This window comes from Chrysemys picta, chromosome 4 (assembly GCF_011386835.1).
Source record: "Chrysemys picta bellii isolate R12L10 chromosome 4, ASM1138683v2, whole genome shotgun sequence".
Classification (NCBI taxonomy): Eukaryota; Metazoa; Chordata; order Testudines; family Emydidae; genus Chrysemys; species Chrysemys picta.
In genome coordinates this window covers 47,260,218-47,278,207 of record NC_088794.1, presented here as the reverse complement: position 1 = coordinate 47,278,207, position 17,990 = coordinate 47,260,218, and the positions used below count along the sequence as shown (strand labels likewise).

Here is a 17,990-nt window from a genome sequence, read left to right as displayed (position 1 = left end):
GATTCTGCAGCATATTTCAATGTGTCTCTGGAAATTGAACTTTACACATATTGTTGGAAGTGTGCTGGGGCAGGATTTTTTCCTCTCTCTCAGTCCCTGTGACCTATGTAACTTTAGTAATCCATTAAAACTAAGAAAACCCTAATGGAAACTCTGTTAAACGCCAGCCTGCTCCTTCAGTTAACTAATTAAAGGGGCTAGATCCCCAGGCCATGGTGCAGCCCCTCTGAGATGCATCCATGGCACAAAGTGCTGTAAAGCTACCCTATGTGGACAGCTGGTGATTTCCCTTGCTCTATGCCTCTCTCTCTCCCTGGCGTAGGGGGCACACCCAGAGCACTTTCCGTTCCTCCAGCAGAACGGCCTCTAGAGAGGTGTTGCAGACAGCACTAACTTAACTGGGGTCTAGCTCATTTGCCAGTAACTTCAGGTTGGAACAGCTGCATGCCTGCCTCTTTTCCCATCCCTTCTGCCCACCCAGGGTCCTGCGCTAAGCATAGCTCAGTGTGTCCTGACCCTGCACAAAAAGCACACGCATGTGTAAAACAGACTAATATTGCAAGAAACTCAATCTCAACCAAACAGACTTCTCTAGGCAAAATTCTGGTCTGATCAGTGCAATGTGAAAGCTTGAAAGCAAACAACCTGCCCGCACCTTTCTCACTGTCTCCAATTCCTCCTGCTTGTTCTCATTGGCTATTTGGAGTTCTTTCATCTGCCGCTCCAATTCCTCTTGCTCAGCTTGCAGTTTCTGGCGTAATTCTTTCCGTTTCTGGCGCGCTTCTTTGTGAGGTGGAGGGCTGCCAACCCTCAGCAGGTTTACAGTGGTCTGAATGGCTGTAAAGGAGTCCACGTGATGGAAAGGAAAAGCAACAATAAAAGAGAACTTCAGTTAGGAGAAATGCTAGACTCTCTGGATAGCCTGGGTGGGTGAGAAACAGCTATTCTGTTATCGCACACAGCTGTCTCTCTTCATCCCCACTCTCTCTTATTAAGTTAACTAATAACATGAAAAAAGTAAGTGTGCTGGCTTTCTACACATTGCAATATCATCTGTATCCCAAAGAGAGGAATGACCAGTAGTTCCAATACCCTGACCGATTATTCCATAGCCAACATCAATTTCTAGTGGTGCATTGGCAAGATTAAGATGGTGTGAATATAAATTATTGAAAGAGAGAAAGCCTTAGGAAATGACAACCAATTGCAAATTTCTCTCCACATCCCTAGACAATTTTCTCAGTGTTTCTAATCCACATAATAACTGCTCTGTTTCCCAGGGGCACGTTGACTGATAGAACTTCAAAAATAGTACCCTCACATTTCATTTCCTAGGACCAGCATTTTATCTGGGCTGCACATCTTACTAGTAAAAGAAAGGTAAATTCTTTCAGCAAGAAAGTGGTTTATATTTAGAGTGACTGAAGCACTCAGAAAGAAAAGCAGTCAAGTGCTAGTTTATTTCCTCTTTTGATAATTTTTCTATCTAGAAGAGTGAAATGTCTCATTTTAGCATTGTGTAACTGCTAACCACACGCCCCTTGTGCAGCCTAATTAAGTAGATACTGTAAATTAGGAGGGAAGTATGAACAACATACTTTGCGTTTTCAAAGTGCTGTACAGATGTTAATTGGCTTTTCTGCACTACACAGCATTGCAGTGGAAGAGCCAGATTTAGAGAACAAGAGGTCCTGGTCTCCAGCCCTATGCTGTGTCCACTAGACAATATTATCTCAAAAGTAAAAACCAGTTTTAAGATGTTAAGATGAACGAGCTTTCCCCACCCCCAACAAAAAACAAACAAAAAATCAAACCTACTGAACAATTTCTTTTCTTCCTAAAATATGTGGCTGTATCACAGAGCAAGTTTGTATGTGAACAGAAAGAAATAACAAAAAGTAAACAAATAAAAATCATCTTTCATTGTGTGTTAGCCATCCCACAACATGCAGCAAATCAGTTACTGAAAGTGAACTGCTGGTAGGCAGAGTTCCATATGAGCTCTTCCTACAGGATAAAATTTATGAAAGCGCATCAGCACAGATTTTCAAAAGTGACTAGTGATTTTGGGTGCCTCAATTTGACACCTTGAAGAGGCCCATTTTTCAGCATATTGGTGCTTAGCTCTTTCTGAAAATCAGGCCCCTTTGAGATGTCTCAATTTTGGAATTCGAAGGGGAACCACCCCAAAATCACTAGTCACTCGTGAAAATCTTGTTCTTAAGCACATGCTTAAGCGCTTTGCAAAAGCAGGACCTTCACTCGCACATCATCACGAAGATTTAAGACACTTTACCTTGAATCCACTCCTGCTTCTTCTTTTTATCAGAGGCACTAATCTCAAAGCTTTTATCTAAGCATTTGATAAGAAAAAGGCATTTCTTTCCATCTTTGTCAGGCAAAGACTGGAATGGAAAACAAAGTATTAGTTTCCAGTGAACCTAAATACCACACCCGAATCGCACACCATATCGCATCCCACCTATGCACCAATCAGTCACGTGTACAGGCTATGAAGATATACAACAGTATAATATTTCATTTGCATATTTTATAGTTTGAGATATAAATGCCATTTTACATAGAGATGCAAAACTGCTGTTCACGGAAAATTGAAACATTATAAAACAGTTACGTTTTTATTGTTACTGCTTTCCACTCATGAACTTATTTGTACAAATTCCAATAGTTTCATTAAATGATCTTTGTGAAAATAAAACCTAGAGACACAGCCCAACAGAGTGACCCACTGATGCAAAAAGGAAAAAAATAGAATATCCCACCATCACTGAATAGACACTGTTGGGAGTCCACCACAAAAGATGATTTTAAAATGTCTATATTTAGAGAGCTGAATTTATTTTTACCTCTACAAAACAGTTTTCATCCAAGATGATGTCTCCTTTTTTGTCTTTTAAGTCTTCACTCGCGTAATATGAAATAATATTTGGTTTTAGCACAAACCAACGTTCTGTCCAATTTTTCCTTCTGTGACCTTTTTTCAACATATAACCCTGTAAAAAGGAATGACCCATTGAATTGTGTCCCCTCAATTGTACTGCTCTGCCTTTTACTTGTGTACCCTAAGGTTATGATCCAAGACCGATGAATAGACCAGGCCCTAAATGCTGATTCTTACACACTGCCGTTCCTCGTAACTTGCAATTCCATCAGCTGTTGCTTAGTTCATGAAAGTAATTTGTGATTCCTTTTTCCCGATTTGCAAATGGTAAAACCATCTTTAAAGTAACAGAAATAATACTGCAATCTCTCTGGATTCTATTTGACAACATTTTACCACCACTCTTCCTTTTTTTAATTATTAATTATTATTATTATTATTAGTGCTACCATACTACTCTGCTGGACATGTCATCCATGATGTGTAATGACAGAGATTTTATTTAATTTAATCACATTGTGAAATGTCAACAACAAAATATCCCATACAACAAAATACCCCAGTGGTATATGTAGGGCCTGGAGCTAAATAGATATTCTAGCTAGATATTCCATCCCCTACTGTACACGTAACCCTGGGGATAAGAAAACTTCCACCTCCTGGAAGTGACTCTTCCTGTCTCCTAAAATACCTTCTGTTGCCTTGCTCATCCAGCTGCACCCAAAAAGAGTCCAAAGCCTTTTTTAAATAAATGATCCCAATGAGAGTGTGCTAGAAACTTCAATTAGTGGGACTGAGAAAGGGAGAATGAAAACTATACTTCTGACTAGTATACTATATTTGGGGAGCATAGGGCAAAATCCTGACCCCACTGAAGTCAATAGTTGTTTTCCCATTGATTTCAGTGGGGCCAGGATTTCACCCATAGTATTTTAGTTTTCCTTACATTTACTTAATCCGCTTTAAATAAAAGAAAAACATTGTGTCTCCAAGGGCTTGTTTCTACAAACAGCTCACAGCAAGCTGGGTGTAAATCTATCCTGCTCTAGCCTGCCATGCACTAACTGGCTGCAAGTTGCTACCACACACTAAAAAGTGCTATCCTGTGCTTTGATCTACGGTAGCATGTCACCACATAGATCAAAGCCCATTACAACACTTTTAGCACCTGGTAGCAGTTCCGCATGGCCAGTGAGTGGGCAGGCTAGATTTGCACAGCAGTTTGCTCTACACTAATAGCCATACAGACATACCCTAATACCCCACCTTAATTGTCATCATAAAGATTTCAAACTCCCCCTCCTTCCTTTTCCAATCCACGCTTTTTACAATCCGCACACAGCAGGTGGACTTCATAAAGAACAAAAATAACTAGTCTGATCAATTTGTCATCAGCTGAACTGGAAGTGGAACTATTAGTGGGATCTTAGACCTAATTCTTTATATTTACTGCAGACCTAACATCAAGTACTATTTGTGATATAATATCGGAATTTCTTACATATTTTCCCCCTTCTAGATAGCTAGTTAACTTTTTTGGAAATGTATTTATATCTTTTGTCTCTTGGTGAGGAGGAGGAGGAGGAGGAGCCAGGGGATGTGGAGATAGTTCTTTGCTTAAACTGTGTTCAGTTTATGTGGAAAATAAATAAAATTGATAGAATAAAAGAAATATCACATTTCTCTTTGCTTTGAAGCAGAATGAGATCAGGATCACTTCCCTTTTCTTTTCTGTGGGGGAAGGAGGTCTATAAGTACCCAGTCCAAAACAGAGTTTGTATTTCACACAGAGGAAATATTAAAATGTCAAAGATGTAAAACTACAATTGTTCTAGCTACATATCTTTGGTGGTGGAGTCCAACAGACTGGCCCCAAGATCCTAAGCATCTACATTTCACCTCCACACAGAAAGGATTAACCATAGTTGGCTTTCACCCAAGCCTTATTCTGGGCCATCATTTCCCTCTCTTATGTACCCAAGTATAGGGTGAGTGAAGAATATAGTGTAGTCTTCCCCTAAACTTCAGTAATGCATAATTAACACACCAGGTACACTTATGGTATCAAATACATTATTTTTTTATAATACTGCTGTTAGCAAATGGGAAAGACCAATTCAAGCTCCCTATTGCCCAAGAACACCATAAACATGAGGCAGCAGCAGCGGCCATGAGATAGTTACACAGCTCCATGGTGCATTCTTCACAGGTTATGGGGAGAATTCCATCCCTCTCAGTTTTCTATTAGTCCTCCATATAAACCCTATTTACTCCTGCACTAGGGAGGAGAATTTGGCTCCATGCAAAGTCGTGTGCCCCCATTCATCTCAATTAGCTGTTAACACTGAAATCTAATGATGAAAACATAATTAGATATATTAACTACTGCATTAAACAATAATTTTAACAGAAGCACCCACCTAGTGTGTTTTATCCAGTGTGGTTACAGCTAGTCAAAAGGATGTTCCACAGGAAAGAGAATGCATGTTGAAAGATGTAAATGATTGAATGTTCTATCAGACATTTGAATTTACTGGCTAGTCAATTTAAAAAAAAAAAAACAAAAAACAAAAAAAACCCTACTAGTTTAAAAAGTTATTTTGGATACTACAGCTTCCCCCGTTTCCCCTGCTAATTTCTGTAATCTCATTTTCCCCAACTCTTATGTGCTTTGTTTTTTGTTTTGGTCGTCCTGTTGCCATCCTGCCAAGTACGAGCCATTCAGCAGTGGGGTGGCTTCCCCCATGGCTGGGGGCTCTCACTCACTCACCAGCCAGGAGTGTGTGGGCAGTAATTGTTCAGCAGCAGGATGGCCTCCCGCTCAGTTGGGGATTTGTCTTCCTCCTTGCAGCCCTGGCTGGGGGTCTATGCTCCACTGGGCCAGGACCACCACCTTCCACCCAGGTCTCTTGGGCTGCTTGGAGCACCCTGCAGTCCTGCTGTCCTCGGTGCCCCAACCGTAACCTCAGCCCTACCTCACCCTTACTTTCCCACAACTGTAAAAATAAAAAGTTAATATTTGCACACAACAACATTAAAAATAAAAATCAATATTGTTAAATTTGCACACACACAAAAAATAATTCCATCAATACTAGTTATATCTGAATTAAAGTGTGATTTTCCAACAGACTGGTGATTGTCCAGAAGGGGAAGAGGTCAGGTCGTAACAAACTTTTTAAAAAGTCTTTTTAGAAGCAAGGAGACATCCCCGAACAAAGTCACAGTCACCAAAAGAAGAGACAGTCAAGACACTGCAGCAATCCTTTTATGAGAGGCAACACAGCATCACACAGAAAGCATTTGAAACATCTAAAGAAATCAAGACATTTCCTTTCAAACATCAAGTGGATGGACTGAGCTGACGCCAATTATGATGTTCAATGGTATTAACAGAATGGCTTAAATTTTGTCCTCAACTGTTCATCCCGCCAACGAGCAATAAGGAGTTAACAAAAACAGATGTTTTGCATTGTTCTTTGGCTATTTTGAAAGAACTTCCTGTGCCAAGATTTTCTGATAACTTCTTCTGAATGGATTTGGAAGGGCTGCCAAAAAAGCCTTTGCTTGCTTTCTTCATAAGGAGAAACAATCAAAGACCACTAACAGTTCCCCATAAAGTACATATGAGTGTGAATTAGAACCCTAGGTAAGTGCAGTTTGCCTGAATAAAAACACTTCACTGGGGTTTTAAGGATTTATTTTTCCTATTAAAAATATACAGTCCTTTAAAGCCATTCTGGGACTTTCTGAAATATCTAGAACAACTGAGGAGTCCCCTGACCAAATGGTAATCATTCCCTCTACGGCAACTCCAAACGAGAAGAAGGTTGACAGAAATATTCTATGAATTTTAAGATAAAACCATTGCTTTTTAGCTTTGACTTTAGCTTAGTAAATCACTAATGATCCATAGTCTGCTATGCAGAGTTAAATAGCATTTTCTACACAATTTTTATGCTGTTTTAACTGTATCAATTTAGAAACAGATACAGTTAAATCGGTGCATCGCCCTTGTGTGGGCACAGTTAGACTGATATATACCTATCAGAGCTTTTTTCTATAAATCAACTGCAAATGTTAATATATTAATACTTATATGATATAGATATAGATATATATTTAACATATTAAAGACTTACCACAAATTCAGGAATTAATAAATAAGATTTTGCAGCTATTCGATTAGCTAATGAATTACTGGTATAAAGAGAGGTCCTATTTTAAGTCAGAAACAGAAGGGCCACTTTTCCTTCAGTTCCTAAGTACAACTCACCAAGGACAAGTATCTCCTTTGCATTACTAGAAAGGTTAAATAGATCTTTTTACATAGCGCAGCTTCCCTTTTACAAAATATATTCTTTTAAAAATAAACCACATTCACAAACTCTTAACAGAAACCAACTCTCAGAGCGCTAAGGAGACCCCTCGAGCTTGTTCGCTGCCATCAGCTAAAGAAACTGTTATTCATGGCAGCAGAATTCATGGGCAAATGATCTCATCCAATAACTCATACATCCTACTATTTTCAAACATTCATTCCATGCAATTCTTACCTGTTTCAGTACATCTAATATGAGCTCATTAAAGACCTCATTAACTGCCATTGATATAGTCTGTCGGTCCATCCCTTTGCTAAACTGTCCACTTCCAATAAGCTCAATCAATTCCCATGCAGAAAGACCTTGATTGGCACCGAGGCTGTTCTTATTATGTTCAAACTGTTCTTGATGTGAGCCTGCCCCCATTGCTTCAGTGAGTTTTTTAAGCAAGTATTCAATCTGTACAGAAATAGAAGCAAAAATTACATCATTTTTAAGAATTTACTCAAATGCTTAAAAGCTCTAGGCCAAAATTTGCATGCCTAAAGTTAGGCTCTTAAATCCACATTTAGGCACCTAAAGATACATGGCTTCATTTTCAAAGATTCCAAGCTCCCACAGTTCTTATTTGCTACAACAGGGTTGTGTGTGCTCATCACCCCCAGAAAATCTGACTACTCATATTTAGAAGCCTAAATATGGATTTAGACTTCTAACTTCAGACACTCAGTTTTGGGATTTCGGCCCACGAATGATACACATGGAAGTTATTCTTTAATAGCATCAAGATTATGCAGAATTAAATGTGAGAAAGAGGAAAGCTTCAAAAGCATTACAATTTTATAAAAGTAAACCAATAAAATATAGCAGGAAGAGTAAAAACATTAGCAATAGTCACATGCTAGTCACATGTCTGAGCCCTGACGCCTCCCCCTCAAATCTGATATTATGTTATCAGGACGGACATAAAAGAAATGAAAGTGAGGATGAAAAAGTATTCATTCCTAAAACAAATTCTCCGTTTCCTAATACTTTTCATATCATGGGTCAGACAACAATAACTATAACTATAGCTTCTACTGAGGTTAGTCAAGACTTAAATCTTGCTATCTTACACCACTAATTGCACTTATTTAATACTAGATTTATTTAAAACTGAATCCATCCAGTAATAAAAAAAACCCTACAAATATTTAACCAATGCCAGTTTGTGAGTTCCTACTTCCACAATCACATCTATACAATAAAAATCACCATTGTCAGTTTCCTATGTCTGAAGATACACAACACTTTGATGTAATATAATTAGACTTCAAGGATGGTTTGGTCTAATCCTGAAGACAGGCCAGGTTTGCCCAAGACAGTAGAGAAAGGCATAAAGAGAACAATGGTTTACTGTGTTTTTCCACCAGCTTCATGGCAAGGCCACTATGTGCCATAGTTGACTGGGGCAATGAAGCCAGAAAAAGCAAGGCATTTCCCCGACAGCCAAGGTAAACCTGGGTAAAGGGAGCAAAGCCACAGTGGTACATCATGGCCTGCCAGCCCCAACAAGAAGTTCCTATGGAGACAAGGGGCAAATCAGCCTCTAAAATAGCTGGCCCAGCTTTCCGGTGACTATAAAAGCAGGCATATGAATTTTGCCTCTGGCCTCCATCCTACGGCAGATGTTGCGTCAGCTCTCTCACACCAAGGGCTCTTAGAAGCGGTTCCTCTTAACCACTGAATTTCTTTGTGTGCAGAGCTGATGTCGCTGAAAGGGCACGTGATGGTCACAAGTACAACAATGGCTTAGGGGTGGACTCCATCGGACTGAGTCTTACAAGGTACCTTTCAGATCCCCTTTTCAGTACATGCAGGATTAGCTATTTTTTAGGCCTACTCTCCCTGGTAAACAGTCCTGCTGGAGGGTTGGAACAATTGTGTAAAGTAGACCAATTGTTAGGTACAATTTTCAAAAAGCACTTAAGTGACTTAGAACATCTCATGTTCAAAAGTGCCAGGGTCCTCAGTGCCTCAAATGAAAGTCATTTATTTGAGCACTTGTGAAAATCTCCCCCTCCATGTCATTGATGCTGTGCAACCTCCCTTACCCTAGTGCTTCTGAGAAACCAAGAAGTAGGTCATTTCTTCCATGGATTACAGAAAAGTCAGTGTGGGCCAAATGAGGCTTCACCACAGGCCAGTCTAACCTTTCAGCATGAGTACTGGGCCACTTTTTGATTGGTGTATATAGGGGATTGAATTGGTAGGCTCCTGAGTGGCCCATCACTGTCTCTCATCAGAGGTTTGGGAGAAGGGGGATGAGGAAGTGTTCTTCCATACATTCATCCTACAAGGATGAACAGGCCTCAAGCATCTGATATTAGCCACAGTATGTATGTTAATACTCTGGCTAATATGGCTTCTCCTTGATGTGAACAAGCACCCAAGTCTGTGGCAAATAAATACGAAACACGTGCAAATCTGTGACAGAATATAACAAGTCTGACAAAGCAGTTAATTACTGAACCTGAGGTGAACCTTAGAGAAACAGGATTTTTACTGCTATTTCTGGAACACTGAGATTAGTTATTAAATAGTCTTCTTTTCAGTAATACTAAATGGGAATTAATGCTAAAGGAAAAATGAGGAAGTAAACTATAATCACTTTATTGTCTCAAAAAGAAACACACACACAAGAAAAAGTACCCAATTCATATGCTTCTGAGCTAATTCTACAGTCCTGTGATGTTTGCTTTTTTTAAGGACTTATTGTCCTCTTAAAGATTATTGTAAGCAAAGATGTATTTAGCCTTGCAGGACAGATGGGTCTAGGGGGGCAAAAAAAGAAAGTATTTTTTACCTCTGTTTCCCTACACGTAACTGGACATTGAATTTAGTTGGGATGTATTCATACATAAATGGCACTAACAGCCAACCAATTTTAGGGAAGAAAATGTTTAAGTAGCTGCCGTTTCAAACTGGGTATCATGATTATTCCCGAGAGTACTCCTAGTGATCTCAGTACAATGATTGTACTTCTGAATGCTAAGTTGAAGGCCCTAGTTTTGCCAGCATTTACTACCAGCCATAGTGCTTACTCCTGTGAGTAGTCCTGCTGATTTCAGTGCAGTGATTTCAATAGGACTACTCACAGTTGTAAGCAGTATGGCCAATGGTAGGCTTTTGAGGGAATGGACCCCTAGACTTTGCATTTTAGAAGTTCAGTGAATGGCTCTAAATTACTCACTTTAAGGTCATTCAGGTTAAAGCAATCTGATGGTAAGAAGTGTCTCAACTCTTAGCACTTCTTAAAGCTATAATCACTTGAATTTCATGTTGAATAAATAATTAAAATATTTTAATTCATATAAATAATTCACAAAAACTAAGTTTGTTATTTCCACTTTTCAAACTCTTATACACCTAACTTATGTGCAGCCAGGGCTTTTCAACAACAGATACCATAAATCCTCAGCATTCAGTAAGATTCAGGAAGCAGCTTACTTCCCACTTGCAGGAAAGTTTCACCACCAACAACAAAGAATGCTACTTCAGTGTACATGAACTGCAGTGTTAGGTGACCCCAATTTAGAAACAAATTTCCAGAAGGCCTCAACCTTAATGACCTGAAATAAACATTGGCTTTTAAAGACAGGCTATCCTTTCTTTAATAAAAGATAAGAGTAAGTCTCTCATTTCAGGTTTACAATGCATTATGCCCATCAATTAAATTCCTCTGAACAGAGCTCACTGTATTTCCCTTAGCAGGATGGGAGGTTAAAATAACCAGAGCACAATGCTACCCTTTTGCAATATTCTGCACTTAATGTAAGTCATACCATCCACTTCATTTTGTTTGTCATGTGTCATCTCAGCCTACCAAAGTACAAGATAGTAAAAGAATTAAGAATTCTTATTGGCATTTAACTTTGGGCTTTTTATTTGTTTAAAGAAAGGTGTGAAGCACCCTCAAATCCCTTTTGCTAATCATTTTACAAGATTGGGCTCACACAGAGAGGGACTAGAAATCATATTTGAACAGATTTTCACTGTTGCCCACAGCATGCGATCATGAATTGTAATCAAACTAATGGGTTGAGAAGGGAATACATCAAAACTGTTAATGATGTTTTATTAAAATAGACACTAAACCGGGGATTTACTTTCATTAGTTCTATATAAACCAAAGTATTACTGTGTGTGTGATTAAAATATATGAATATTTACTCTCAAGGAGACAAACCCACAAGTACACTAATCTCCATGAGTCACATTTATCACTCTCTAAAAGCCCATTCAAGTGTATGAATAGCAATATTTAGATATTTTCTTACAAAAAAAGTGGCCTATGTATTAGTTTAACTTTTAAACATTAGAATTTTACAGGATTTACTCTTCTTACTCTGGCAGGTATATACAAATGTTATCTACAATAGCTGCATTACAGCTGTAGAGATGGGGGAAATTAGCATAAAACAATGAGTGATAAACATAATACAGTAGTTCCATTTGGTCAAATATGGACGTAAACACTAGACATGCTATTCATTTGCATGCTCAAATGAGGAACTTTTGATACTTCTGAGAACAGAGTACTTCCCTCCCTACCCCTCCCCTCCACACATGTTAACACATCAAAATAACTGACTAATTAAATCATCTGGTTTAAACAGTCTATACCTGTGGTTAATAAGTTGAAAGAGTTAAGAAGTAAGTATGACGCAATGTTTGCTGCTACTCTGAGTGCAATTATTCTCTATGATAAAGTTGTAAAGTTTTCCTTTTAAAGGATTGTTTGTTTTGTTTTAAACAATGATCAATGCTCTACTGAGAAGGTGAAATTGTGACCCACTGAACTCAGTGGAATAACTCCCATTGACTTTGGTGGGGCCAGGATTTCACCAAGAGTTACTATTAAGAACTTATGGGTATTAAAGAGTTTTCTGTTTTAATACTAGACACAAAGTGCCTTTAGCATCTTCTTTCAGTGGAATACTTCCCTATTCCCTTTCTGATGCCGTTTTCTTTCATTTGCAGTTTTTCCTATATTGGTTTCAACCTTTTGGATATTATCATATTCCATATGAAAGTACTGATATCAGTTTTACATGACCTTTTGCCAAACACAACTGGATGAACCCATGTGTGTAAAGGATAAAAAAAAATTAACAAAAACATCAAGGTAGCCATAATGCCCACCAGATGGCTCCTCTTACATCTCAGACATTCAAGGCTATTCTGCCAAGTCCACACCATCAAAACAGTGGTTGCAGTGGGCCACCAGTAGATATGTGGAGGACTTGCAGTGCCATCATTTTATATAAAGTAGGTGCGATGTCTAGGCCAACTGGTACGGTACCCAAGAGCAACTATGACCCATGACAATGGTGCTATCATGTCATCATTTCCCCAATGCTCAAAGTGACTCAACCCTGCCACAGAGCGATCCCCAGGGTTTAGGTGGGTAGCTCACGCTTCTATTTCCATTCCTTGGCCTCTCTGCTGAGACGGATAAAAAAAGTTTCACTCGTAGTGGTGGTTTTTGGGGAATCTGATCATTGGACTCATTTCACAAATGCCACCAAAGAGCCCTGAAATGATAACTGCCAGTCTGCTACATACCTGGGCAGAGTTTGAACCGTCAGCCGACAGGTGAAAAGCTCTATATTCCACTACAAATCTCCTAAGCAATCCAGTCCCCTTATGGTCAAATATTTTTCCTTCCTACCCACAAAAAAATCCCCACACAAATATTTATGTTGCTTTAGCTCATACAGTTATTTGGGTAAACAGAGTACAAAGACTGTGCTCATCCTACAATGCAAACCATTATCTACTCTCTTTAGAATTAAACTAATTTAATTAATAATTTGATATAAATTGTGAAGATGCACCTCAAGATAGGACCTATACATATATGGAGAACCAAATGAGAAATCTGCTACTCTGAACCTTATCCTTGTTCTTTTCAAGAAGCAAGAAATCTGTGGTTTCTAAACGGAAGAATTAATGTAACCTACTAGTGAGCATGTGATACAAGTTGCCCTCTGTTCCCAACTCACAGGGCATGAGAGTCTGTTACAGCCCCTACTAAAGAGCCTTGTCTCTTTAGCTCAAGTTGTACCTGGTTCAACCCCGGCATGTCTGGCAAAACAGCAGCCATTACATTAACAGCTAGTGTAAGTTAGGTAGTCAAAAATGCTTTCTCCAAGCAATTTTTCAGAATCACTAACATGCAACTCCATTCACACTCCTAGTTCAGTCATGAAAATATATCATTTTTACAAGAAAAATGAGGCATGGACACACAAAGAAGAAGCCATTTCTGTTTTGCTGTTACCGAAATAGCTTGTCAAAGAAGAGTTGCCATAGAACAGACTTTCATTGAAACTTGTATTGATATGAGACAGAGCAGAGCATAGTGCTTCGTAGTACTACTCGCCATACTGCATGCATCACCACCACACTTTTGGTCTGAAGCAAAGCAGATTTAGAAATTTTTTTAGCTTAAAACAATATAATTACTTACACAATTTGGCCTCAAACAGGGTCTGGGAACATTTAAATAAATAAAAAGGCAATGTATATTTGCTTTATTTTTTAAATTTTCAAGTGTTTATTGAACATAACAATACATCATTATATAGTGATTCGCATTACACAGCTCTGCACATTTCATTATTAAGGCTGGCTCAAGAATATGGTTGTTTACTAACCACACACCATAGATTTAGATGATAAAGCATTTCCAAGGTAACAGTCACATGTGCTGAAACAGAAGAAGGGGGAAACGTTTGGAAATCTTTTTTAAAGATAAGACACATTTCAGTTAAAGAACGGTGAGACATACCACCAAGTCTAACAGATAAGAAGAGCAGTGAAAGCAATATTAAAAATTGGAGATGCAGCTGGAAATGTTTTGCTTATTATTACAATTCTCTCCACCGCCCTTCTATTTCAATTATCCCTCCCCCCATCTGACTAGGTACCTAATAAAAGCAAGGAAGACATCTGTGAGAGCTGGAGAGAACGCTGTTGGGTGCCTAACAGGAATGGTAGTGGAGGAGAGAATATGCCACACAACATGGCTAGACCATTTTCAAAGCATCCTGAAATACCTACCTACTTGTCAACGTTTTCCTGCCATAAGAGAAGACAAGGCTATTTCTGACTAATTATTTCACTAATTCAGAGAGCTGCACTCAATCTAGCTCGCTTTAAAACAGGCAGAGACAACAACAGCAAGACACAGTTTGGCACAACCACTCTGCTCAGATTTATCCTTTCCCTTTCAGGAAAAGCCTACATGTCAGTAACAGGATCATTTTGTTTTGTGTACTACAAAGATTCTTACTGTCAAGTGAAAACATGCCTACTTTCCCAGAATTAGTATCTGCCTCCAACCTCCCAGTCACCAAGAGAATACATTAAGGAAGTGGTTTTTCAATAGATTTATTCTGCTAATCCCTTTGTAAGAGATCCTTTCATGGGACCATGTCCTCTCCCATCCTCCAGTAGAAGTCCATTAAAGCCATATTAGCTTTCTATTATCATTAGATCAACACAGCAGCATAAGTACAAATGTACAAAACATTAACAAGCCAGGAAGTTAGTGGTCCTGATTCTTCATTCAGACTGTTGCAACTAAGGTGCAACTCCATTTAAATCAATGGAATTACATAGGTGCAAAATTATTGAGTGCATAAACAGGCTCAATCACCCTTGTGAGACAATTTCAGACTCAAGTCCTAGGCCTAGAACAGTCCATCACAAAAAGGAGGGGAAATGTACCCTGGAGTGCCAGTGGCTTTCAAGCTGCACAAAACCCAAACCCATTCTCCTCGCCAGGAGAAGGAGTTTGTGGAAGTGTGGAGGTGGCAGAGGAGTATGGGTTTGGGTTTAACTGCACTATGCTCAGTGGCAAAATATGCTCCACCCCTGTGAATTCTCGGCCATCCACAAGAGCACCCCCTCTTATGCATCTCCCCCCCAAGCAGACATGGTGCTGCTTTCTAGCTGTCCTATGGATGTATACTAACCCATCCACTCTCTCTAAGGGGGGTTTAAAAACTGCAGACGAGCCAAAGAATGTTTTTTTTTCCAGCACTACTACACAGAAATCTACTGGTTGTGGAGAGGAGTATGCCATACTGAACAGCTGCATCCCACCAATACCCAATATTCTCCTCCTGACCCAGGAAGGGGAAGCATATCAGACAGACCTGCAACTCATCCCTTGGACTACTTCTGGAGCACTTCAGTCCTTCTTTACTCTAATGTGCTACTCTCCACACTTTTGAAGAGTGGGCAACAGCAGAGAATAGATTAGCTGAGAGGGCATCCATCCAAACCAGAGAATGGGAACATCAACATTCAGTCAGCTAGCTCGCATGGAACCTAGGACTCCGCAAATATTTTCTACATGTTCATCCAGGCTTTGGACAAAAACTGGTCCACTGCAGTCATTAGAGATCCAAGAAGCTCCTTTCCATTCCTTTCTAACAGTCAGATCTTCTGATCGTCAACAATATAGAAAGATCTAAAATGTGTGATGAACAGCAGGAATTTTGAAGTGACCAGCATTCTTATCTATAGGCACTGGGCCAAATTTTCCCACCAATTTATGAAATTCCTGTGGGAGTTGGAGTGTGGAGAGAGAGGTGGAGGTCACACAAAGGACTCAGAGCTGGAGGCTGTGGCAGATAGTGTGTTGTACTATACTTAAATGATAACCCAAGCCATAGAAACAGAGAGGTGGGGAAAACAACATTCCCTGGCTGGGAAGTTATAGTGAATGATTACAGTGGTTAATCACCCTTCTTCCAAATAAATCACTGGTAGGCTGTAGTGAAATGCTGTGAAGGTTCACAACAGTCTATCCATTTTATTGCAAAACTGCACTGTATCTTACAAATAAGCACTTTCTGTATCACACTACACCTGATAAGCAAACCTCTTCTTATACTCAACAGCAGAAAATAGGGGAGAGACTGTACTGTGATGGATTAATCATTCTTCTCCATTATAAAATGGAACCTAAAGCAAAGTGAGGTGGTATATGTTTCAAAAAACAGACAAACAGCTTGACTAGCTGTCACATTAAATATTACTATGGAACTAAGAGAAGCTACTTAAAATAGCTACAGATTTCCAACTCCTCCCCCCCCTCCCCCAAGCCTCCCTTCCTAAAGGGACATCAACAAGTTTGTATTAAAGAATGCTTAGGAGAACTCATCAGGATTTTAGATGTGATATTAAAAAGTTAGACACTAAGTATTTAAAAGGTAAAAATATCAAAAGTCTATAAAGCTAAAAAAACCCTCTTAATATATGTTGAAAGTTGTTTAATTTTATTTCTTGGTTCAGAATACATTTGTTTTTAAAACAAGTCTTTCAGGAAGACAGAACTCCACACTGATAGATGCAAAGCAAACAAAAAATAGTGTCAAATAGGAGACATCACTTCTATCTTCTATTGCTCTGGTTGTGATAAATTACATTACTTGTATTGACCCAAAGTGAAGAGTTAAAGAAAGAATACATGCATTGTGCATGATAAGAACAGAATAGTCCAAATGACTTAATAAAGACAAGGTGGGCGAGGTAATGTCTTTTACTGGACCAACTTCTGTTGGTGAAAGGGAGAAATTTTCAAGCTTACCTAACCCACTTTGTCTCTCTAATATCCTGGGACCAATATAGCTGCAACAACATTGCAAATAACTTTATAAACTTTCTTTAGATCATATGAAACAAACACTTTGCAATAACAAAGAAGATGCAGATGTGTCTGCTCTAAAAGATGATAAATCAAATCAAGAGTGAAAATGAGAGATACTAACCAACATGCCGCACTTTTTCCTGAATGAAATGTACGTCTGTGGGGAGAGGAAATGAACAAAGACTGTCTATGAAAGAGACCAAAATCTGGAGTATGTAGCCTGCACATTAGCTTTGGAGCTAATGATGCAGCCTGTCTGGCAGTCTCAGGAATATTGTGGTTATGCACCCAGCAATAGATGTTTGTAGCAGCATGAGATTTCAGAGGAGAGAAAGGTCTACACCTCAGCACCGGGGCTCTGCTTCTAATGATAGTATTAGATAGCAAGATGCCAAATATTTACTCTCAGGCCAGCCAGGCTGTCTAGCAGCCAGCACAACCAAGCACTAGATAAGGGGTCTGAATCTGTGTCCCAAGTGCTACAGTTCATTAGGGGCTCAGAGCACCTTCTGGGGAGGGAGAGAGAGGAAGAGAATCATACGTTGCTCTTGAGTGACCCTAGCCAATACTGACTGACTCCTTGGCTTACAGAAGAGTCACTGCCAGATTCTCCATTTTTTCCCTCAAAGTTTGGAGTAAGAAACCCGTAAGTTCTGGCTAGGACACCACCAAGCCCCAGCATAGTTAAAACATTGTCAGAGGGTGAAAGTGTCCTGTGGCTAAATAAACTGCCCTGGCAAAACACAGAGGTTCATTTTATGTTGATGAGGAGATGTTTATTCAGGGACAATAGTCAAAGACTCTCTCCCGTACTACACCAAGTGACATTGCTGTATTCAGAGTGGTGTAAAGAAAAGGGGGCTTCTAATCTCACACCAGTGAGAATCAGGAATACCCTCCACTGGAATCACTGAAGTTTGCACCAGTGTAAAAAAAACAAAAAACAAAAAAGACCCAACACACTCCTCAGGATAAAGCTGAAGAGAATCAATCAGGCCCAGTATTTTTATGAATAAAATGGTCTGAGATTGATACATGTGTGAAGTAAATGTGTCAGTAA

The 17,990-nt window shown here is 39.2% G+C and overlaps 1 protein-coding gene and 1 long non-coding RNA gene across 4 annotated transcripts in view; one reads left to right on the top strand and one right to left on the bottom strand.

Moving 5' to 3' along the window:
* Positions 1 to 6,447, top strand: part of LOC122174545 (uncharacterized) — a 75,831-nt gene extending 69,384 nt beyond the window's left edge. The window contains exon 7 of the long non-coding RNA XR_006176547.2: positions 6,034 to 6,447. This is a non-coding gene — a long non-coding RNA (uncharacterized LOC122174545). The remainder of the gene's footprint in view (positions 1 to 6,033) is intronic.
* The window catches only part of SWAP70 (switching B cell complex subunit SWAP70), a 53,952-nt gene that overhangs the window by 16,631 nt on the left and 19,331 nt on the right, over positions 1 to 17,990 (bottom strand). For 2 of the 3 annotated variants that reach the window (XM_005291692.5, XM_065592211.1), the window contains 4 exons: positions 7,459 to 7,683; positions 2,868 to 3,014; positions 2,297 to 2,405; positions 656 to 837 (listed from right to left, as the gene is read on the bottom strand). In XM_005291692.5, coding sequence (XP_005291749.3) covers positions 656 to 837; positions 2,297 to 2,405; positions 2,868 to 3,014; positions 7,459 to 7,683 — 663 coding nt within the window. The remainder of the gene's footprint in view (positions 1 to 655; positions 838 to 2,296; positions 2,406 to 2,867; positions 3,015 to 7,458; positions 7,684 to 17,990) is intronic. The other variant, XM_065592210.1, reaches the window with a different exon arrangement.